Source organism: Gracilinanus agilis, chromosome 1, assembly GCF_016433145.1.
Source record: "Gracilinanus agilis isolate LMUSP501 chromosome 1, AgileGrace, whole genome shotgun sequence".
Lineage (NCBI taxonomy): Eukaryota > Metazoa > Chordata > Mammalia > Didelphimorphia > Didelphidae > Gracilinanus > Gracilinanus agilis.
The window spans coordinates 86165706-86189237 of NC_058130.1; the positions used below are offsets into that span (position 1 = coordinate 86165706).

Genomic DNA, 23532 nt, shown 5'->3' on the forward strand with positions numbered 1-23532 from the left:
GCATTGGTGTGGTAGTTTCGAGTCTACACCCTCAGTCATGTCCATCCTGACCCATGCGTTCAAGCAGTTGTTTTTCTTATATGTTTCCTCTTCTGCAGTCCTTCCTCTGAATGTGGGTAGCGTCTTTACCATAAATCCCTCAGAATTGTCCTGGGTCATTGTATTGCTGCTGGTACAGAGGTCCATTACATTCAATTTTACCACAGTATATCAGTCTCTGTGTATAGAGTTCTTCTGGCTCTGCTCCTTTCGCTCTGCATCAGTTCCCGGAGGTCTCTCCAGTTCGCCTGGAACTTCTCCAGTTTATTATTCCTTTTAGCACAATAGTATTCCATCACCTGCATATACCACAGTTTGTTCAGCCATTCCCCAATTGAAGGGCATTCCCTCCTTTTCCAATTTGTTGCCACCACAAAAAGCGCAGCTATGAATATTTTCGTACAAGTCTGTTTATCTATGATCTCTTTGGGGTACAAACCCAACAATGGTATAGCTGGATCAAAGGGCAGGCATTCTTTTATAGCCCTTTGAGCGTGATTCCAAATTGCCAGCCAGAATGGCTGGATCAGTTCACAACTCCACCAGCAATGCATCAATGTCCCAATTTTGCCACATCCCCTCCAACATTCATTAGTCTCAATGGGATAATCTTTTACATTAATTTACCTCATTTTATTTTACTATCTCCCAGTCAGTGGGCATCTACTTTGTTTCTATGTATTTGTTACTACCAAAAGTATTGCCTTTCTATCTCAGGCTTCCTTGGAAAGGGAAAGAAGGGAACAGCATTTTTATAATGCTTGTTATGTGCACTTTACAAATATCTCTTTTAATCCTTACAGCAACCCTGGTAAGTAGGTACTGTTTTTATCTCCACATTACAACTGAGAAAGCTAAGGCAAAGGGGGTTAAATGATGCGTCTGGGGTCATTCAGCTAATAGCTTCCTGAGGCTGAATTCATACTTCTGTCTTCCTGACTCCAGCCTTCTAGAGTTCTGTTCACTCCACTACCCATCTGGCATATCTCGCGACATATGCCTAACATTTGGGGTCTTTGGATCTAAAGTTATGAGCATTTTAGTCCATACAATTACCATAATTCTAAACTGCTTCCCATAAGTAGTAAACCAATTCATAGCTCCACCAACAGTATGTTTGTGTGTCTATCTTTCCACATCTTCTTTAACATTGACTATAATCATCTTTTATCTTAGCCAATTTGTTGAAGGAGGGATGAAAATCTCAATTACTTTCATTTATATTTTTCTTAGAATTAGCAAGTTGGATCTTTTATAAGGTTGTTAATAGTCTGCAAATCCTCTAAGTTCTTGGTGTTATATGTTTACCATCTTTGGGTTGGCTTCTTGTATATCTTAGATATCAGACTTGTTTTAGATATTTGATGTAAAAAAGTTTTTCATTATTTAGCCAAATTGAAAAAGGACCATTTCCTTTCTTATCCTCATTGTGTTGGTTGTTTTTATGCAAAAACATTTCAATTTCCTGTAGTTTAAAGTATCTATTTTATGGTGATCATCACTGTCCTTAACATAGTTAAGGTTTCTGATCTGGTTCTTTTCTTTAAAACCTTTAACATTCAAGTCATGTATTCAATTTGAGCTTATTTGAATCAAGTATGATGTTAGATGTTGGTCTAAACCTATTGGACAATATATTTTTTATTCAATTTTTATTTTATTTTCAGCTCCAAATTCTCTACTTCGCATCTTCTCCATCTCTTCCATCTGTACTGACAACTAAAGAGGAATCCCACTAGCAGTCCTTTTCAGGAGGTTTTAATGATTAGACAACATCTCATGGCATTTTGATTGGATTATGTACAATTCCAGAGTCAGGGATGTGAATTAAATGATCCCTAGAAATCTCTTCCTTGAGAAACATCCTCTCAACAACAGTCACCAACTTATGTTTTTGTGTTCCTGAGAGGTGGTAGGAAATAGTCGTGGGGAAAGACCAATTCTGAAGTTATTCTCTGAAGTAACTTTTCTTGCCTTAAAGATTTTACAAATAACTAGTTTGTATAACTGAGTAACTTCAAAATGCTATATATAGTCCAACAATTTTGAAAACTTGGAAACTCTGATTAATATAAATGATCTCCCATAATTCCACCACCTCTAAATAGAGAGGTAATGGATTCAGTGCAGATTGAGGCTTTTTTTCTTTTTCTTCTTTTTTTCTTTTTGACATGGTTAATGCAGGTATTTATTTCGCTTGACTATGTTTATAAAACATTTTTGTTTTTATCATCTCTCGTTTGCCATTTTTCTTAATGATTAGTCTCAAGAGTCTGATATTCAATCAGACCATAAGCTAGCATTTAATAAGTGCCAGGCAAGAGTTTCCCTCTCCTTTCAGATATCTACATAATAGTTCTTCCTGCTTCCAGTCTCTATTCTCCTATGAACTAGACTTCATGAAGTTACCGAAATAACTATTCTTCCGCATATTCAGATCTGACCGTGTCAATTTCCCTTTCAAAAACTTTCATTGCTGCAGAATTAATGTGTACTCTTTATTGTGACATTCAAGGATTTGCCAAAGAACCACAATATGGCTCCAGTCTATCTTTACAACTTTAATTTCACTCTGTTCCTCTTCACACATTCTACATTCCAGCCAAGCTGGACTCATCATACCTGAATCTTTTGGGGCCTTTCCCACAACATGTATTTGTTCAAGTCATCCCCACGTCCCCCCTTCCTAAAATGCAATCCTTCTACAACTCCACCTATTAAAATCTTTTTATTTGGAAGCAGCTAGGTGATTTCAGTGGATTGAGAGCAAGACCTAGAGATGAGAAGTCCCAGGTTCCAATCTGACTTCAGATACTTCCTAGCTGTGTGACCTAGGCAAGAGCCTTTACTGCTCTTCTGCCTTGGAACCACTAAAAAGTATTAATTCTAAGATAGACGGTAAGGGTTTTTTGGTTTGTTTTTTTTCCATCTTTTTTATTCTTTCATAGTCTGCTTCAAGTTCCCCTTCTTCCTTGAAGACTTTCCTGCCTAATTCTCCTTTCACTAAAACTGATCATTTCCTCCTCAGATTTCTTATAGCACTCTTTACCATATCCTTACACTATCAACACAAAGAAATACTATTCCACTGTGCTTAGGAATTGAGTTCTCAAAAATTATGTCACATCTTACATATATTTTGTCTTTAACTGGTCTAGTCAAACTATTTTTCTCAGCTTTATTTTCTGCAGTACCATTTCTACTCCCTCCTATAACATATTGTGAACTATGATTAAAATTCAGATGAGATGGCTTATCTACCATTCATAAAGAAAATAGTTTGTTATTGAAATCTTGACACTTTTTTTCCATTTTTCATCCTTATATATTTTAGGAGTGATATATTTGAGTTGGATCTCTCACCAAGCTTTCTGTAGATTTGTTTTTCTATCCACTGCTTCTCATTCTTTGAGTCAGTACTATTCCTATTCTTCCACTGTAGTCAACTGTAAGATTTTATAGATAAGTTTATATTCTAAACTAGTGTTGCTTTTACCTACTATATCTCACTGCTTGGCAAAGAGAATGAATGTTTGCTGACTAAGGCAGTTTCTAGTCTCTTCCAGGGTCCATATTGTGATGATTGCTTCATTAATCCCTGGGTATGAAATTGTGAACCAAGCATAGGTTTAGAGTTGGAAGGAATGTGGGAGTTTGTTTTTACTCATCTATACATACTTGTTACAAGGATTTTTTTTTTCAATGTGCTCTGGGGTGGGGGAAGTCTAGTAGAAGGAAGAAGAGAAGGTGGATTTTTCTTAATTGCAAAAAATAAAATGCCTTGGTTAGACCTGGAAGAGACTTCCAAAGGCCATCATATCCAAATCTTTCATTTTTAAGATGAGGAAACTGAGGAATGTATAAGTTGTGACTTTCATAGGGAGTAGCTAATGGATAGAGCTCAGGGCCTAGAATCAGGAAGACTCAAATTCAAATCTGGCCTCAGATACTTCCTAGCTATGTGACTCTGGGCAAGTCACTTAACCTGTTTGCCTCAGTTTCCTCATCTGTAAAATGAGCTGGAGAAGGAAATGGCAAATTACTCCAGTATTTTTGCCAGGAAAAACCCAAGTGGGGTCAGGAAGAGTTGGGCATGGCTGAAACAACTGAAGAATAGAACCAGGATATGATCCCAGGGCCTCGAACTTCATATCTACTCTTTTCTACCACACCCTGGATGTCAGTTGGTGTCTTATTTTTTCTCCATTTCCCATTTTTCTTCAGTAGCCTATTTAATAAAAATATTTTATTTCTTCCCAATTGCATGTAAAAACAATTTTTTTTAAACCCTTGTACTTCAGTGTATTGTCTCATAGGTGGAAGATTGGTAAGGGTGGGCAATGGGGGTCAAGTGACTTGCCCAGGGTCACACAGCTGGGAAGTGGCTGAGGCCGGGTTTGAACCTAGGACCTCCTGTCTCTAGGCCTGACTCTCACTCCACTGAGCTACCCAGCTGCCCCCCCAAAACAATTTTTAACATTTGAAAAATTTTGAATTCCAAATTCTCTTTTTCCCTCCCCTTCCCTCTATCTGAGACAATAAGCAATTTGTAATAGGTTATACATGTGAAATTATGCAAAACCTATTTCCATATTAGTCATGTTGTAAAAGGAAACTTAGACCCCAAAAAATAAGCAAATAAAACATGAAAAAAAAAGAGTAAGAAATAGTATGCTTTGATCTGTATTCAGACTCCATTAGTTTGTTGGGGTTTTTTATTTTTTTCAGGAGGTAGATAGCATTTTTCATCATGAGACCTTTGGAATTGTCTTAAATCATTGTATTGTTGAGAATAGCAAGTCATTCACAGTTGATCATCAAATAGTATTGCTTTTAGTATATACAATATTCTCTTGGTTCTGTTCATTTCTCTTTGAATCACATCATATAAATCTTTCATGGTTTTTTGGGGATTTTCTTATTCATCATTTCTTATGACACAATACTATTCCATCACAATCCTATACCACAGCTTGTTCAGCCATTCCCCAATGATGAACATCCCTTCAATTTCTAATTCTTTGCCACCACAAAAAAGAGCCACTATAAACATTTTTCTATAAGTAGGTCCTCTTTTTTCTTTCAAACCAATTTTAATAGTGTGTTACTGGATCAAAGAGTATGCAGAGTTTTATTGCTTATTGAGCATAGTTCCAAATTGTCCAAATTGCTCTCTCTAGAATGTTCACAACTTCACCAACAGTGCATTACTGTCCCAATTTTCTCACATTCCCTCCAACATTAGTCATTTTCCTTTTCTGTCATATTAGCTAATCTGAGAGGTGTGAGGAGGTAAGTTGTTTTCATTTACATTTCTCTAATCAGTAGTGATTTAGAGCATTTTTTCATATAACCATAGATAGCTTTGATTTCTTGGTCTGAGAACTGTCTATTCATATCATTTGACCATTTATCAATTGGGGAATGACTTGTATGCTTATAAATTTGCCTCAGTTCCCTATATATTTTGAGAAATGAGGCCTTCATTAGACACTAGCTATAGAAATTTTTTTCCAGCTTTCTACTTTCCTTCTAATATTGGCTGCAATTGCCTTGTTTTTTGAAAAACACTTCAATTTAATATAATGAAAATTATCCATTTTACATCTTATAATGCTTTCTCTCATTCGTTTGGTCATAAATTCTTCTTTTAGTTTTAAAAGAATGCATGCCTTTTGATCCAGCAATACCACTACTAGGTCTGTATCACAAAGAGATTTTTTAAAATGGGAATTAATCTGTTTGTACAAAAATATTTATTGCTGTGCTTTTTGTGGTAGCAAAAAATTGGAAGCTATGGGGATGTCCCTCAATTGGGGAATGGTTGAACAAATTGTGGTATATGATGGTGATGGAATACTATTTTGCTATAAGAAACGACGAAGTGGTTGATTTCTATAAGAACTGGAAGGACCTACACGAACCGATGTGGAGTGAAATAAGTAGAACCAGGAGAACATTATACACAGAAAATGAAACATGGTGGGACAATCAAATGTAACAAACCTTGCTACTAACAACAGTATAGTGATCCAGGACAATTCTGAGTAATTTATGAAAAGAAAGCTGTCCACATTTAGAGAAAGAAATGCAGATGAAAACATAACAGCATGTTTATTTGGGTACATGATGTAGGATTTTGGTTTTAAAAGATTATATTCTATTACAAAAATGAACAATATGGAAATATACTTTAAGTGATAATGCATGTAAAATCCAGTAGAATTGCTTGTCAGCTGTGTCACGGGGAGGGAGGCAACATGAATCATGTAACCTTGGAAAGCTTATGTGTAGATTTATTACTGGAATAAAATAAAAAAAATATTATCCATAGATCTGACAGGTAAAACTATTCCATGTTCCCTTACTTTGCTTATGATGGCACCCTTTTTTATGTCTGATTCATGTACCTATTTTGACTTGATCTTAATATCTGGTGAAATAATGGTCTATACTTAGTTTCTGCCAAACTGCTGTCCAATTTTCAACATTTTTTGTCAAATAGTGAGATCTTGTCCCAAAATCTGTGGATCTTTGGGTTTAACAAATATTAGATTACTGTGGTCATTTACTGCTATATATTGTGTATCTAATCTATTTCACTGATCCACCACTCTTTTTCTTAGCCAGTACCAGATTGTTTTAATGATTATGGCTTTATGGTACATTTTGAGATCCGGTATAGTTAAGGCCACCTTCCTTCACATTTTTTTTTCATTAATTCCCTTGATATTCTTGGCCTTTTGTTCTTTAAGATGAATTTTGTTATTTTTTCTAACTCTATAAAATCATTTTTGGTAGTTTGGTATTATAGCTGAATAAGTAAATTAATTTAGATAGAATTATTATTTTTCTGTTGGTTCAGTCTCCCCATAAATAATTTCTATTTTTTCAGTTGTTTAGATCTGACTTTATTTGTGTGAAAAATGTTTTGTAATTGTGTTCATAGAGTTGCTGGGTTTTTCTTGGCAGGTAGCATTTTATATTGTCTACAGTTATTTTAAATGGAGTTTTTTTTACCTCTTGCTCCTGGACTTTGTTGGTAATAGAAATGTTGATGATTTATGTGAGTTATTAAATTTGCTAAAGTTCTTCATTGTTTCAATTAATTTTGTAGTTGATTCTCTAAGTATACCAACTTATCATCTGCAAAGAATGATAGTTTTTTTTCCCCTCATTGCCTACTCTAATTCCTTCGATTTCTTTTTTTTTTTTTTTAAACCCTTAACTTCTGTGTATTGACTTATAGGTGGAAGAGTGGTAAGGGTAGGCAATGGGGGTCAAGTGACTTGCCCAGGGTCACACAGCTGGGAAGTCTCTAGGCCTGGCTCTCAATCCACTGAGCTACCCAGCTGCCCCCACCTTCGATTTCTTTTAACTAACAATAACTAGCATTTCTAGTACAATATTGACTAATAGTGATGATAATCAGCATCCTTACTTTACTCTTGATCTTAATTGGGAAGACTTCTAGCTTATCCTCATTACAGATAATGCTTGCTGATGATTTTAGGTAGGTACTATTTATAATTTTAAGGAAAGCTCCATTCCTGTGCTTTCTATTATTTTTAATAAGAATGGGTATTATATTTTTTTCAAAAGCTTTTTGTGCATTTATTGATATAATTATATTATTTTTGTTGTTTTTGTTATTAAGTTTCCCTAATATTGAACATTTGCATTTCTGACATAAATCCCAGTTCATCATAATGTAAGATTCTTGTGATATACTGGAGTTGTAATCTCCTTACTAGTATTTTATTTAAAATTTTTGCATCAATATTCACTAGGAAATCTATAATTTCCTTTCTCTGTTTTTACTCTTCCTGGTTTAGGTATCAGCACCATATTTGTTTAATAAAAGGAATTTGGTAGAACTCTGTCTCTGCCTATCTTTCCAAATTGTTTATATAGTAATTGGAATTCCTTGATCTTTAAATGTTTGGTAGAATTCACTTGTGAGTCCATCTGGTCCTGGGGATTTTTTCTTAAGGAATTTTTTGATGGCTTGTTCAGTTTCTTTTTTTTAGGATTGGGTTTTTTAATATTCTATTTCTTCTTCTGTTAATTTAAGCAATTTATATTATTGTAAATATTCATCCATTTCACTTATTATCATATTTGTTGATATAGTTAGACAAAAAAGCTCCTAATAATTGTTTTAATTTCCTCCTCATTTGAAGTGATTTCACCTTTTTCATTTTTGATTCTGGTGATTTGGTTTTCTTTTCTTTTTTAATTAAATTAACCAATAGCATTTCTATTTTGTTAGTTATTTTGAGGGTTTGGGTTTTTTTTCCATAAGACTAGCTCCTAGTTTTCTTTATTAACGCAATGATTTTTTTTACTTTCAATTTTATTAATCTCTTTGATTTTCAGGATTTCCAATTCAGTATTTAGTTGAGGATTTTTTAAATTTTTCATGCCTAATTTATTGACCTGCTTTTTCTCTAGTTTATTGATATCAGTGTTTAGATATAAATTTCCCCCAAGTATTTCTTAGCTACATCCCATACATTTCTGTTACCTGCTTCTGTTTTAGAGGTGAGTTCATCTCATTTACATTCACAGTTATGATTATTGTACATTTCCCTCCATCTTTTTTTCTTATTTTTCCTTTTCCCTCTCTCACTCCTTTCACCCTATCCCTCCTCACACATTTTGCTTCTGACCACTGCCTCCCCCAATCTGCCCTCCCTTCTATCAATTCAAACCCCTTATCTTCCCCTCCACCCTACTTCCTTATAAGGTAAGATAGATTTCTATACCCAACTGACTCTTTGAGCTAATTCCAATGAGAATAAGATTTGAACACTGCTTGCCTGTCACACCCATTTTAATAATCTTTTCTTGCCTCTTTTATATGAAATAATTTATCCCATTCTACCCCTCCTTTCCCTCTTCTTATATATGCCTCTTTCCCACTGCTTTTTTAAATTTAGACTATTTTTCCATGGTTACATCATTCATGATTCTCCCCCCTCCTTCCGGAGTTGACAAGCAATTCCATTGACTTATATATGTATCACTGTTCAAAACCTATTTCCATGTTATTCATATTTGCAATAGAGTGATCTTTTAACATTGAAACCCTAATGATATCTCCATCGAATTACATGATAGATCATATGTTTTTCTTCTGCATTTCTGTTCCCACAGTTCTTTCTCTGGATGTGGATAGCATTCTTTCTCATAAGTTCCTCTGGATTGTCCTGGGCCATTGCATTGCTCCTAGTAGAAAAATCTATTACATTCAATTATGTCTTAATGTACCATCTTTGGGTACAATGTTCTCCTGGTTCTGCTCCTTTTGCTCTGCATCAATTCCTGAAGGTCATTTCAGTTCACATGGAATTCCTCCAGTTCATTATTCCTTTCAACACAATAGTATTCCATAACCATCAGATACCACAGTTTGTTCAGCCATTCCCCGATCAGTGGACACCCCCATGCTGCTTTTTTTTAAAAATATCATCCCAATATATTCAACCCACACTTGCACCCTCTGTCTATGTATGCTTCTTTTAATTTCCTTAATAGTGAGAAAATTCTTAAGAGTTACTAGTATCATCTTCCCATGTAGGAATTTAAACAGTTTAAACTTATAAAATACCTTATTTTTTTCACTTTTCTATTTACCTTGTTATCCTTGAGTTATGTATTTAAAAATTTGGATTTTCTATACAGCTCTGGTCTTTTCATCAAGAATGCTTAGAAATTCTGCTACCTTCCCAGTCTTCTTATACTCTTTTTATACTCCCCTCAACATGTACCATTCAATTCTGTGCCACTGGCTTCCTGATTATTCAAGGAACAGGACACTCCATATCTTGGCTCTGGGTATTCATTCTGGTAGTCCTCCATGCCTGGGACATTCTCCTTCCTTATCTCAGCCTATTGACTTCCCTGAAGTCCGAACTAAATTTCTGTCTTTTACAGGAAGCTTTTCTCAATCCCTCTTGATCCTAGCACCTTCCCTCTCTCAGTTATTTCTTTTAATATAATTGTCAGGCTTATCTCTCTTAATGCTGTCTAACTTTAATTCATCCTTGAAATCTGGAGTTACCCAACACAAAATAAACTTCCCAACCTCTCAATTTAAACCTGTATCTCTCTTAAGCATTTTCCTATAAACAACATATCATGGTTTTTTTTTCTCTCTGTAGCCTGTTGTCTTTTTCTAAGTCAAGTCAATTTATTCAAAATCACCACTGATAAGTCTGGGTATTTTTCCTCTGTTGTGCTGAGCTATAATCTTAGTCTTGTCACTAAAATATGACATTTATTTTAATTACCTTTAGTTAATCATAGTCATATTTACTTGTATGTATTTTTGAAAGGTTACCTTATGGTAATGCCTTTATATCTATCTCATTTGTAACTTTAAAATAGCTATGTCATTGAGTCATGTCCAGCTCTTAGTGACCCTGTGGACCTCAGCATGCCAACAACATCCGTGGGCTTTTCTTGGCAAAGATACTGTAGTGGTTTGCTATTTCATGGTAAATCCAGTGGATTATGATAAATAGTGTTAATTGGCTTGCTCAGTCAGACAGCTAGTAGTAAGTGTCTGAGGCCAGGTTTGAACTCAAGTCTTCCTAACTCAGCATTCTATTCACTGAGCCACTTAGCTGCCTCTGGATACATTAGGTTATAACAACATTTCAGTATCTATAAGAAGTTAAAAGTTCTTAACTATAGCAAGATAGACTTTAGGGTTGGCTTTTTGATTTGTTAACTTCCAAGTTTTATATCCTTGATAGAAGTTTAATTTTTTCAGTGAATATTCTATAAAAATCTGCATTCCTTTTCATCCTCCTGAAATGACCCCCCCATATTTCCCTTGATGCTGTTTCCTTTCTTATACTAACTTTTTACTGTATCTTTTTCTGTAGGAGAAAGAAGATGTTCCAGTAGAAATGTCTAATGGTGAGCCAGGATGCCACTACTTTGAACAACTTCGATACAATGATATGTGGCTGAAGGTTGGAGATTGTGTTTTCATAAAATCTCATGGCTTAGTGCGGCCCCGAGTGGGCAGGTGAGTATTGGAGATTTTTTTAATATTAGATAAAACAGAGCTGTAAAAATATTCTGGATTTTAACAAATCAGCAATCCATTGAGAAATAGACTGGTAATAAGGAATGTGTTATAGATTTTAAAAGCAGAGCTGCAGAGTCATGTGAATCTTGAGATGGCAACATAAAAGAATCCTAGCCCTCCATGTATCCTTATCCCAGAATCTATTCTTCCTTATGAAAATCCACGATTGAGACTGGATTCTGTGCTGTGACACTAGTGAGATATTACTGGGTTGAATTGTACAACTGGGAAACTGCTGTTCTTAGTTGGAGCTGCTAAGAATTCTGCAGCAAGTGTTCATATTAATATAGTTACTTGAAAAATCAGGAGTTATTTCTGTCATCAAAATGACCACTAAAATTACCCTGCATGGCACCTAGCATCTCAATATTCAAAAGATACTGATTTTTTTCATTTATTAAGGATTTATTTTGTTTTAGGCACTGTGCCTAGTGCTGGAGACATAGAGAATGGCAAAAAAAAATGTGGCCTCACATTTCCAGAGCTCACATTCTAAGGAGAGAGACTTTATGCAAACAGTCATGTACATACAAGACATATATAATATAGGGGGCAGCTGGGTGGCTCAGTGGATTGAGAACCAGGCCTAGAGACAGGAGATCCTAGGTTCAAATCTGGCCTCAGATACTTCCTAGCTATGTGACTCTAAGGCAAGTCACTTAACCCCCGTTGCCTAGCCCTTACCATTCTTCTGCCTTGGAACCAATATACAGTATTGACTCCAAAATGAAGATAAGAGTTTTTTTTTTTTAAATAAAAAAAAAAAAAAAGATATATATGGGAGGTAATCTCAGAGGGGAGGCACTCGTAGGAGGGAGGTCCAAGAAAGACCTCTTGGAGAAGGTGGCATTTGAGCTGAGACTTGAGGGAACCCAAGAGGCAGAGGTGAGGAGGGAGAGCATTCTATAGACATAAGGGATAACCGGGGCAAAAGCTAGGAGTTGGGAGATGGAGTGTATTGTTCCAGGGGCCTTCATCACCTCATGCTTGGATTATTGCAAGAGTGCTTTATCCACTGAGCCATCTAACTGCCTCTATTAGACACTTAATAAATATTCATTAGTCAGTTTATTGAATGACAAAAACATTGGTGTCACTGGATCATAGGATACATGGAGTAAAATATAAGAAGACTAGAAAGGCAGGAATAGGCCACGTTGTGAAGGACTTTAAAATCCAAACAGATTTTGGATTTGATCCAGGAGGTAACGGGGGACATTGAAATTTATTAAGTAGAAAAGGTGGCATGATCAGACCTGTGTTTTAAGAAGATTACTTTAGCAGCTGGGTAGAGAATAGACTGAAGTGGGGAGAGTCAGGGCAAGGAGACTGAGCAGAAGACTATTACCTTAGTCCAGGCATGAAGTGATGAAATCCTGAATGAGAAGGTAGCTTGGTAAGTGTAAAGAAAGTTGATATAATTAAGAGATTTTTTGAAAGGAGAAATGACAAGATTTGACAAACAGGTTGGGTTCATGGAATGAGTGTAAGTGAGAAGTTAAGCATGATGCTGAGGTTGTACGCCTGGGTAACTAGAAAAATATGCCTGACAATAGGAGGAAAGGTTTTGGAGAAAGAATAAAGAGTTCTGTTTTGGACACTTTGAATTTGAAATGTCTGTGGAATATCCACTCTCAGATGTCAAATAAACCGCTGGTAGTATGAGATTGGAAGTCTGGAAAGAGGTTAGGTGCTTTTTTTAATATATAGGATAAATAGAGCCAAGAATCATCTTGGTAGGAATGAGAGTTGACTCCATTGGAGCTGATGAAATCACTAGGTGAGATTGTGTTCTAGGAAGAGAAGATACAGGACAGAGCTTTAGGGGCTCCACAGTCAATGAGCCTGACCTGGAAGAAGATTCAGCAAAGGAGACTGAAAAGAAGCAATTAGACAGGTAAGAAGAGAGCCAGGAAACAGTGTCACAGAAACCTAGAGACACAAGAGAAGAAGCTAAAGAACAGTCTTAAAGGTCATATAGGAAAGGTTGAGTTTAAGACATGTATGGGACCTCCAGTTTGAAATGCTTAGTAGGCAACTGGAATGCAAACTTGGCATTAAGGAGACATTAGAAATTTTTAATTCATTTTAATAGATTAGCTGTTTATAAGTACAATCTGACTCCTACTTTATTATAAATGTCTCTTCCTTGTAGAATTGAAAAACTATGGGTCCGGGACGGTGCTGCCTATTTCTTTGGCCCCATCTTCATTCACCCTGAAGAAACAGAACATGAGCCAACAAAAATGTTCTACAAAAAAGAAGTGTTTCTGAGCAATTTGGAAGAAACCTGTCCTATGACGTGTATCCTGGGTAAATATTCATACATCTAGATCTTGGTGGGCCAGAGCTTTTATTGTCTCTATCAAAATCATTTTTGTAGTTACCAAAAACATATAGATAGCTGGCCAGTATCATGGGTTCTAGAAAGTTATCTTATTGGGTCTTGCCTGCCCACATGGCTTGAACTCTAGCATTACAATGACTGGTGTAGGTTGTGGCACTGAGGACATTTTTATTGATTTTCCAGGTTTTCTTTCAGAGTTTACATTCCTTTTTTTAAGCCCAGTAGAATGGATTTCAGGGTTATTTGTCATGTGTTTTAAATTTGATCATATCTAACTTTAAAATGGAAAAGGGAATACAGGTTTGTTTTTAATTAAAGATTTTACATTTTTTCCCCATAACTTTAAGCAAGCCATTTTTTCTATTCTAAAGGAAATGCATTATAACAGAGGCTGGTAAAAAGGGGAAGAGAATAAGCATTTATTAAGTACCTACTATGTGCCAGACATAGTATTAAGAGCTTTACAAATATTCTCGTTTAATCTTTACAGCAGCCCTTCAAGACAGATATGGTTATCCTCATTTTACATTTGATAAAACTGAAGCAAAGACAGATTCAGTGACTTGCCCAGGGTCACACAGCCTATATGTATCTGAGGCTAAATTTGATCTGAGATCTTCCTAGTGCCAGGTCCAGTGTTCTGTCCACTCTTCAGAAGGATTAAATTGTTCAACACTAAGCCCTATCTTTTGTGGATAGGCATATAATGATCAGAAACCAGTAAAGGAATACCTTTGATTTTTGCAGTGGAAAATGTGCCTCTACCACCTTACTTTACCAGCAAATGCAATTTTATTCCAAAACGGAGCCTATTATTAAATGCAAACCCAGTCTTAGTATTCTGAAAGGAGCAAATACAGATGCTGTAGAATTGAGAATAAGCCCAGTACTCTCATATGGTGACAAAGTTGGAATGTCTGTGACTTCCAGAGCCCTAAAAGGAAAACTCAGCTTTTCTGAGATTTATTTCCACCTTAAAGCATAGAGTCAAAACTTTTCTTGTTGCTAAAACTCATTTCTTCTTCTTATAGTTAGTTTTTCAGAAATACTCTTTTTTCTATAGGGAGAAACTATTGGGAATTTTAACTTTACAAGAGATGCCATCTAATTGTTCTTTTAAGTAGAGTTAGTCATTCAGTATAAATTGTTTCTGTGATCCCAAATGAAAAAAAATATATATTTTGCAGAGGGACAGTACCCCAGAGCCTTTCCTAAGATGATATGCTTCATTTTCCCCAGTAGAAATATCTTTTTTTCTTGGTCTTTTACATCTTTTTTTTTTCAGTTCTAGTTATGTGCAAGGATTGTATAGAACAGCCAGCATGACACACATATCCTTAGTCCTGGAGAAGAATGCAAAGAGGGAGCTCTCCTTTTAAAATACAGCCCTCCAGCAATAGAGTAGAACTTCTTCCATTTCAACCACTTGGCTGATTTTTGAGAAAAATGAAGGACCTCTCCTGTGAATGGAACTGCTCGAGTATGAAGTCCCAAAATACTTTGAATAGCTGCTAGCCAACTTCCTCACCTGTTTATAACTTTTTCTTTTGTCTGAATTATCATTTTTAAAAGCTTTTCACAAAATGAGCATTTTGATGACTTCAGACTTATTAAAGCTTTCTGAAACTTGCCAGTTGTATGTTCAAATCAATCTGGTGGCAAGATGCCGGGCCTACAAACCAAGACAGGCACACTGGAAAGAATAGAACGGTAGTCCAGTAGTGTCAAGAACCCAGCTGCTACAGCTGATCTTGTGACACACTCTTCATTGCCTAAACTCCTTATCTAGCTTTCTCACATGAGACCTCCCTAAGGATCCCTGCAACCCAGAGGACATCAACTCAGATGTTCAGAAAGCATTCACAGGAGTCACCAAACTCCCAGGCCTCTCCCTGCCCCTGCCCCCGGCTACACTGCGTGTCCCACAGAGTTCTTGCCTAGATTGCTTGTTCCCCATCTTGTCACGTCTAGTTTTGCAGCCACAGTGTAAGGGCCAGTTAGGAACTTCTTTGAAGAGAAGGGGCCTGCAAGAGCTAGAGTGTTTCCATATGCCTGGATGATAGGCTGGGCTGTAAGCCATTTAAAGACATAGGTACAAAGAGTACCTAAGGGTCCTCCTATTTTTCTCCATTGCTACCAATAAGCCTCAGAATGATGACAAAGAGTCTGATGCCTTCCTGAAAAGTCATTATCAGTAATTGCTGCCTCTCTACCTGTACATTTTGTTTTCCCTTCCTCCTTGATGGTGTTAACAAAAGAGCCCTGAGCTGAAGATGCAGAAACTGGAGTTCTAGACTTGAGTCTGTCATTGATTCTCATGGTGTGGGCCCTAAGAAACATTCTCAGCCTTTCTTGGCCTCAGTTTTCACTTGTTTATATAACATGGCCATAAAAACTCCCCCTTCCTGCCTTGGAACAAAGATGTTTTATAGAAGTAGACCCTCTAGTTTTGCAAAGCTTCCAGAATTATTTATGCTTGCATATTAGTGCTTAGGTTTTTTAGATAGCAATATTCTCATGTGACTATAGGATATGCTTAATTTAACCTACTTTTTTTTTTTTTTTTTTTTTTTTTTTAGGAAAGTGTGCTGTGTTGTCATTCAAAGATTTCCTGTCCTGCAGGCCAACTGAAATACCAGAAAATGATGTTCTGCTTTGTGAGAGTCGCTATAATGAGAGTGACAAACAAATGAAGAAATTCAAAGGATTGAAGAGGTTTTCACTCTCTGCAAAAGTGGTAGATGATGAAATCTACTATTTCAGGTAAAATGCAAAACATTTTTTTAAACCCTTACCTTTTTAATCTTAGAATCAACATTGATTCTAAGACAGAAGAGTAATAAGAACTAGGCAATGGGGGTTAAGTGACTTGCCCAGGGTCACATAGCTAGGAAGTATCTGAGTCCAGATTCGAACCCAGGACCTCCTGTTTCTGGGCCTGGCTCTCAATCCACTGAGCTACCCAGCTGCCCCCAATACAAAACATTTTAAAGGAAACAAGACCTTTTCTTTGGCTTTTAACAGTAGAGTAACATCAAAATTGTATAATCCAGAGTAGTTTTTGAATGAGTCTCAGTTTTATAAAATTACAATAGTATACATTTAAAAGTGAATTAAAAGTATTAATTAAATAGGTTAAATAAAAGAACTTATATGAAGAGAGCAGCCTGCTTCGGTTTAGTTCCCAATCACAGAAGGGACTTCCAAGGCTGTCTTTGGAGTTCAGCATACATACAACCTACTAACAAGTATTTACCTCTCCTTTATTTAATTTGCTCGTTGCTAAGGGACTTTAGATTGTCAGGAGGAGCTTCCTTAGTTGCTTCTTTCATACTTCCACTCACTCATTGTTCCCATTTCTGCCTGCTGGGGTCAAATATAAAAAGTCTAGTCCTTCCTCATCACAACCCATCTGATCCCTGAAAACAGTTAGCATGTCCCTCTGTTCTTTTGTCAGACTAAACATCTTCAGAGTTTTTCCAGCCAGTCCTCATGTGGCTTAATCTCTAGTCTCCTCACCTTCTTGGTGGTATTTTTTTGACACCCTCCAATTTATTAATGCCCTTCCCTAAAATAGGGCACTCAGGAGAACTGAACATATTTTCTAGATGTGGCCTGACCCAGACTAGAATAAAGAGAGAACAATCACTTCCAAGTCCTGATAATCACCTATCTCTTTAATATGTTGAAGTTGCCTTAGCATTTTTTTTTTTTTTGGTCATCATTTGCTATGGGGGGGTATAGAGTAGAAATAAAGAACTTGGGCCTAGAATGTCTGGTGTCTTGATGATTAGGAAGTTGTAAAAGTTCCACATAGATTTTTAAAGATTATTCTCTTTGTTTTGAGTAATCAAGACCCAAGTTTTCTATAGGAAGGATAGCCCAATATGAAAATTTGAAAAAGATGGGACTATATTAAGGTAGGCAGTAAAAAAAAAAATCTGTCCATGTCATCATTATTATGAGAATAAAGTTTTATTTGGCACCCCAAAACTTTGAGATACCTAATAGAATGCTTTAAAAATAAATATTTTATATGATACATGACAGTGTAGCTTTGTAAATGCCTATCTAAACTAATCTCTGGAATAAGATTTCTTCTACAATGCAGCCTTCTGACTTAAGTATACCTCTTTTTTTCTAAAAAAGTGTCTAGAGCAAAAAATTAGATAGTAGACTGTTGTGCACCATTCTCTGCCATTATCTGAAATTTCTCTTTCAGAAAACCGATAGTTCCACAGAAGGAGCCCTCACCATTATTGGAGAAGAAGATTCAGTTGCTAGAAGCAAAATTTGCTGAGTTGGAAGGTGGAGATGATGATATTGAAGAAATGGGAGAAGAAGAGGGTGAAGTCATCGAAGCCCCGTCTTTGCCACAGCTTCAGACTCCACTGGCCAGTGATCTGGACATTATGCCCTACACTCCCCCTCAGGTGAAGAGAACACACCAAGCAGAAGAAATAGGACTGCTTTGTTTTTCTAATTGTGAAAGAAAGCCCTTCCTTGGGTAGAGGGGACAGAGGAAGAAAAAGTGGGGCCAGAAGTCACTTTACAGAGAGAACAAACTCCATATATGTATAGAATTTCATCTCTAGTTCTCTGGTATGGGGCAGGCTCTATGGACTTCCATATTGTAAGCTACCCAAAGATGAACTAAAAAATTTAATTTACTTATTATTTTAAACCTTGAAACAGATGATTTTTTAAAAATACAAATACACTAGTTATTCAAATTATAGAAGTATCTACCCTACTTTTTCTTTAAGAAAAATAAGAAATGATATTTCTGTTATTTTCTGGCTTTCCATAAGACTGGCCACCCAGTTACTATTATCTGTACCTCATTAGCCTAATCATACTTGGAAAACTCATCTTGGTGTGTTTTGAGATGATTATTGATGATGTCTTTCTATTCAGAATTTTCTCGAGCCCCAATTATGAGGTCACTATTACAGGTTGTAATGCTTGAGTCCAATGGAATATTAATTTATTTCTTACATACTACAACAAGTACCAAGTACTATTTATGCTTGGGTGCTTTTCCTCCCTACTAAGAAAATGGTCAGCTTGAAACCTGACATCTCTGTAACATCAATCCACAACAGTAACTCTTAAACCATGTTTTTCTGGAATCCAGAAACTTTAGGCAGTTAATAAACTCCATTTGCACTGTAGACAATTCAGGGTTTTCTATCTTGCAGTCTACTCCTAAGTCTGCTAAGGGCAGCTCTAAGAAGGAAGGCTCCAAAAGGAAGATCAACATGAGTGGCTACATCCTCTTTAGCAGTGAGATGAGAGCTGTGATTAAGGCCCAGCATCCAGACTACTCCTTTGGAGAGCTCAGTAGGCTTGTAGGAACAGAGTGGAGAAACTTAGAGACCACCAAGAAAGCAGAATATGAAGGTAAAGAGACTTCAGTCAAACTTCTCATCTGATCACACTTTTTCTAAAACCACTTACCCATATTGTTATCCTTCGGTCATTGTATGTTACTGAAGAATATGAAATGTTTATATTTGAGGTTTATCTCAAGTGATAAGTACATAATTCAACAAGGTAGAGTCCAGCATTGTCCTATCTGATGACAGCACAGCCCTTTTACCTAACCTAGAGCTGTTGATTTCTCCTCCCAGTTGCCTAAACCAAAGTTATCTGGGTAGGGAAACCCTAAAAAGATACATTTCCCTCCTTTCTTTGTACCCTGGAACAGCTGCCTTCTCCTAGGGAAAATGGGGGAGGGTGCAATGGCTGTGTATCCTAAAGAATGTCAGGTATAGCCTTTTAATATATAGTGAAACCTACCTAAGGAGACCACCTGAAGCATGGTGTGATTTTTGTTGTTGTTAATACAAAATATATTCCAGGGTCTTGATACCTCTGTTTGACTATAGACTGAGAGTATTGAATCTTTTAGGCAGATACCAGTGCCTAAATGGGTAATCTCTTAGCTTTTAGCGTATGTTCTTTCTGAATGTATACATTTTCTTGTTAAAAATTATAGTGTTTCTATAATGAGGTTCACTTGTCTTTATTTTTCTTTTATTCCACTTGGAAATTGCTTTTGGTGGAGACAGTGAATCACCTTTCAAGGATATGGTGGCTCAACTGAGAAGCAAATACTTATGGGATGCATCTTTTGTTTTGTTTTAGAAGAGATAAGTAGTAGAAAGTGAAACCAGCTAGTTGGACAGACTTTGGCCCATTGCTCTATTTTTGCCACCAAGAATCTTGAGTATTAGTTCATTATATGGAATTAAAACAAGCTCCCCCTTTGTAGGGAGAGAGTAGTCCAGCTAAGCTGAGTCAAGGCAGTACTGTGTTTATTTTATAAGAGATACCCAAAAAATGGCATTGTTAAAAGCTGCCCTTTTATTCAGTTGCTTTAGTCAAAAATTCTTTCTTTAGAAGACTCCATAAGAATACCCTATATTGTACCTTCCGGTTTGGGCCAATCTGCTTCAAGTAAATTATAACAGGAATCTGGAAACCTACAGGACTAGGTGAATTTAAGACCATAATGTACTACCAGGAGTTGGATAGGATTAGAAAACAAGGATTTTACTGTGAGAAGAGAAGCAACATTATTCAGGATATGAGTGAGAGAGAGAGAGAGAGAGAAACAAGTTTCTGAAGATAATAGTGCCTAGTAAGGTAACAAGAGAAGGAAATAAAAGATCTCAGGAACTCAAGTTCCAGAAAGGAAGTCTGAAATTATTCAGAATTTCAGAGTGTTATCTTGAGTTGCTGCTTCAGCCAGAAAAAATCCAAATTCTTTTGGATTCTAACCTACTGAATTCAAATAGAAGTGGACCTACATTGGTGTTCAGCCAGGGTAAGTTAGGAGCAGTAATTTTTTTCCACCTAAGAAGAGCCTGCTGGTGTATTTAGTTAAAAGCTTAATCCATATCTGAACCTGAATTTCTATTTTTTCTCTTGTTAACTGAATGGATTATAAAATGAAAAGTGTCAGAATTCGATCTTGTTCTTAGTATTCAGTCTTCAAACTGCCCCAAACATAACTAGATTTCAGATGTTCCATCTCTTGTAATTTATTGTTCAGAACACCTTTCAGAAAACCACTAGCCTTTTAAACTAGAAAAACCTTAAGAAGCAGCTAGGTAGCACAATGGATAAAATACTAGGCCTGGAGTCAGGAGGACTCAAGTTCAAATGTGGCCACAGACACTTCCTAGTTGTGTGACCCTGGGCAAGTCACTTATCTCCAATTGTCTAGCCCATGTGTTTCTGTCCTAAAGTTGTTACTAAAGACAGAAAGTAAGAATTTTTTTTAAAGGAGAAAAAAACGTTAAGTAGCCACCCTAGCAGTAAGCAAAGAAACTTTGACTTTTACATCTTTGACTCTCTTAAACCTAAAGAAGTATTGGAGTTTTCACTTCATTATTTTCCTTAAGCATGTGTGACATAGAGATGAATTTTATTCTTTTGAGTTGCCATGTTGGAAGTTCAGTATGTGGTGGTTGGAATGTAATATTAGGATTCGGGACTTTATGGTTTCCTCTCCTTGGGTACTGTTGGTTTTGTGTCCTTGGGAGTCACCAAATGTCTCTCTTTACCCATGTGAAAAAAGGAGAAAACAATCCATTCATGTTAAAAGGCACTGTAAACCCAGAACTAATGAAGTTTTGTGAATTGAAAATATTAAATGGTCTCCAGCCAGTCATAGTCAGCAAATGGAGAGTGACTCCTTTGTGTCAAGCCTATCAGTTGCAGGTGAGCCCATGTGAAAAAAACAGCTGTTGGGATCAGGAACTGGAGAGGCAGAAAAATTAGCTTAAAAGAATATGATTGCCTTGAAGAGAATTTCCGACCTCAGAGAACTGGGATGAGGAGGTTGCCTTTCCTGTACGTTAGGTGTTGCACACAGCACTGGTTTCTAGAATTTGCTCATTAAAAGAGCAGCTACGTGGGGGGATTTAATCTTAATGTTAAACAGTTTGGCCTCGAGAAACCTGATTATTTTTGGTAAAATCTCACCATTGCAGAAAAGTATTCAAGGAACCATTTCTTTCCCCTGGAGTTTATTAACACAAACCTCTTTGCTTCATCAGAATATATGATTTAGTCATCAGCTTTACCTGAAAGTTTATGAAATGGGCAGTGAGCTACTCTTCCCTTACAGAGTTAATTTTCTTCAGCTGCTATCCCCTGGGACACGAATGAGCCCAGGTCTCAGTAAGACTGGGAACAAGGAATCATGAAAATCCCAAGTATGGATTGTGCCAAAAATTCTAATGGGCCATGGAATTGCTTCTTGTTGAAATTTAAACAATCCGTGATGCCATTAATAATAGAGTAATGACAATTAGCGCTTTCATTGTCAGGGTGCCTCATCAACATTAATTAATAACTACATTGGTTATGCTGGTGACATGTTTAAAACCTGTGCTTTCTGAATGTGTGTTGCCGTCTTAACATTCTTGAAATCTTTGCAGACAAGTTCTCACGACGGGCTAGGAAAGCTGGGGATGCCCACTAGGTCACCTGCCCAGCAACATCAGCCGTACCCTGGGTTGAGCACGGGCCTCTTCTCTGTACCTTTACTTAGACGAAACTGTCGCTGTGTTTTGCTAGCCCTGTTGAATGAAATGGATGGTGTGGTGAACTCCTGGGTTAAAAGCAGAATTGAAAATCTAAAATGCCTTTGCAGAGCGGGCAGCTAAAGTTGCCGAGCAGCAGGAGAGAGAGCGCGCAGCGCAGCAGCCGCAGCCGAGTGCTTCTCCCCGGGCGGGCCCCCCCGCGGGGGCGCTCATGGGGGTGGTGCCGCCACCAACACCAATGGCGATGCTCAATCAGCAGTTGACACCTGTTGCAGGTAAAAGCAGGAGCTAAGACCATTTTTTTTTTCCACTTTAAGAACTTCCTTCATAATGGATCACATTTTTTTTTCTCCAGTTCCAAATGAACCTTAGCCTCCTCCAGCCTTTTCTCATGACCAGTCTACTTTTCAAAGTTTGAGATCATCCATGTCTTCCTCTATTGCCCTCTCCCACACAGGAAATACCCTCCCCATAAACATCGGAACTGGGCCCAACACTGGAGAATTCCTAGGGAACAATTCTGCCTTGGCTGTGGGGATGGTCTAGTAATACTCTCCACCCCAGATTACTCTTGCTGTAGCAAAAAGGTAACTAGACCTTGAGCACTGTCCTAAAAAAACTTTCAGAGAAATCTGCCAGATTGGACTCAAAATAGTGTGGTTCATTCCGTTTCATGCTAGTATTCAGTTGGTCTTGTTTTACTGCAGCCATCCTTATAACATCGATCATTTAAAGGATTTGGGACTTTGATTCCAAATCTTTTCCTGATCAATTATGTGCATGACTGCTAAATTGAACCTGGTTCTATAGTCCTTATTCAGTTCATCATGCCCACTCTGTAATGCTTTCCGATTTTATTGCATTAAACTGCATTTTCTGTTAGTATCCCGGTCACATTTTTTTTTTAAATTGTGAATGTGGTTGCTTGTGTGTGTTGTCTCTGGTTCTTATAGCCATAGCAAATTTGGCTGTCAATTCATTTATTATTGTTTAGCATGTTCTAACTTCAGAGGTCCATAACAACTTCTCTAGAAGCGGGCTTTCTGAGATTATATGAGGTACATTTTTCAACTTTTCCACGTTTCCACTGTCAAGCAAGCAGGTTTACCCCTTTGGGGGTGATTCTAAGACAGTGATGATCAACATAGTCTCAGCTCCTTTTTTGTTGATGTTGCTGTTTTCATTTTTTTAATGGAATGATGAGTTCAGGATAACATTTTTCCATTGGTGCTTTTATCTCTGTGATGGCAAAATTCTCAAACACTGTCGCTTAAGTCAGTAATTGGACTCACCAAAGCACATTTGAATCATGGCATTTGAATCGATTGCATTTATCATAGCTGATGTAAAGCTAACAAGTCGCATAGTTGCTTGCTCTATTCCATGGCCCATTTTGGTTAATAAGGTTCTGAGGTTTCTAGAAATCATTCCCTCATTAACATCAAAATTGCCTTTATTTTATGCATTAAAATTTTAGCATTGTG

General features: G+C 36.9%; 1 protein-coding gene across 1 annotated transcript in view; it reads left to right on the forward strand.

Annotated features, from left to right (window-relative positions):
* PBRM1 (polybromo 1) overlaps window positions 1–23532 on the forward strand; it is a 118567-nt gene that overhangs the window by 84274 nt on the left and 10761 nt on the right. Inside the window, exons 21-27 of the mRNA XM_044676605.1 lie at window positions 8582–8583; window positions 10935–11080; window positions 13299–13456; window positions 16070–16253; window positions 17713–17923; window positions 18692–18893; window positions 22159–22323. Of these exons, the coding sequence (XP_044532540.1) occupies window positions 8582–8583; window positions 10935–11080; window positions 13299–13456; window positions 16070–16253; window positions 17713–17923; window positions 18692–18893; window positions 22159–22323 (1068 nt within the window). The remainder of the gene's footprint in view (window positions 1–8581; window positions 8584–10934; window positions 11081–13298; window positions 13457–16069; window positions 16254–17712; window positions 17924–18691; window positions 18894–22158; window positions 22324–23532) is intronic.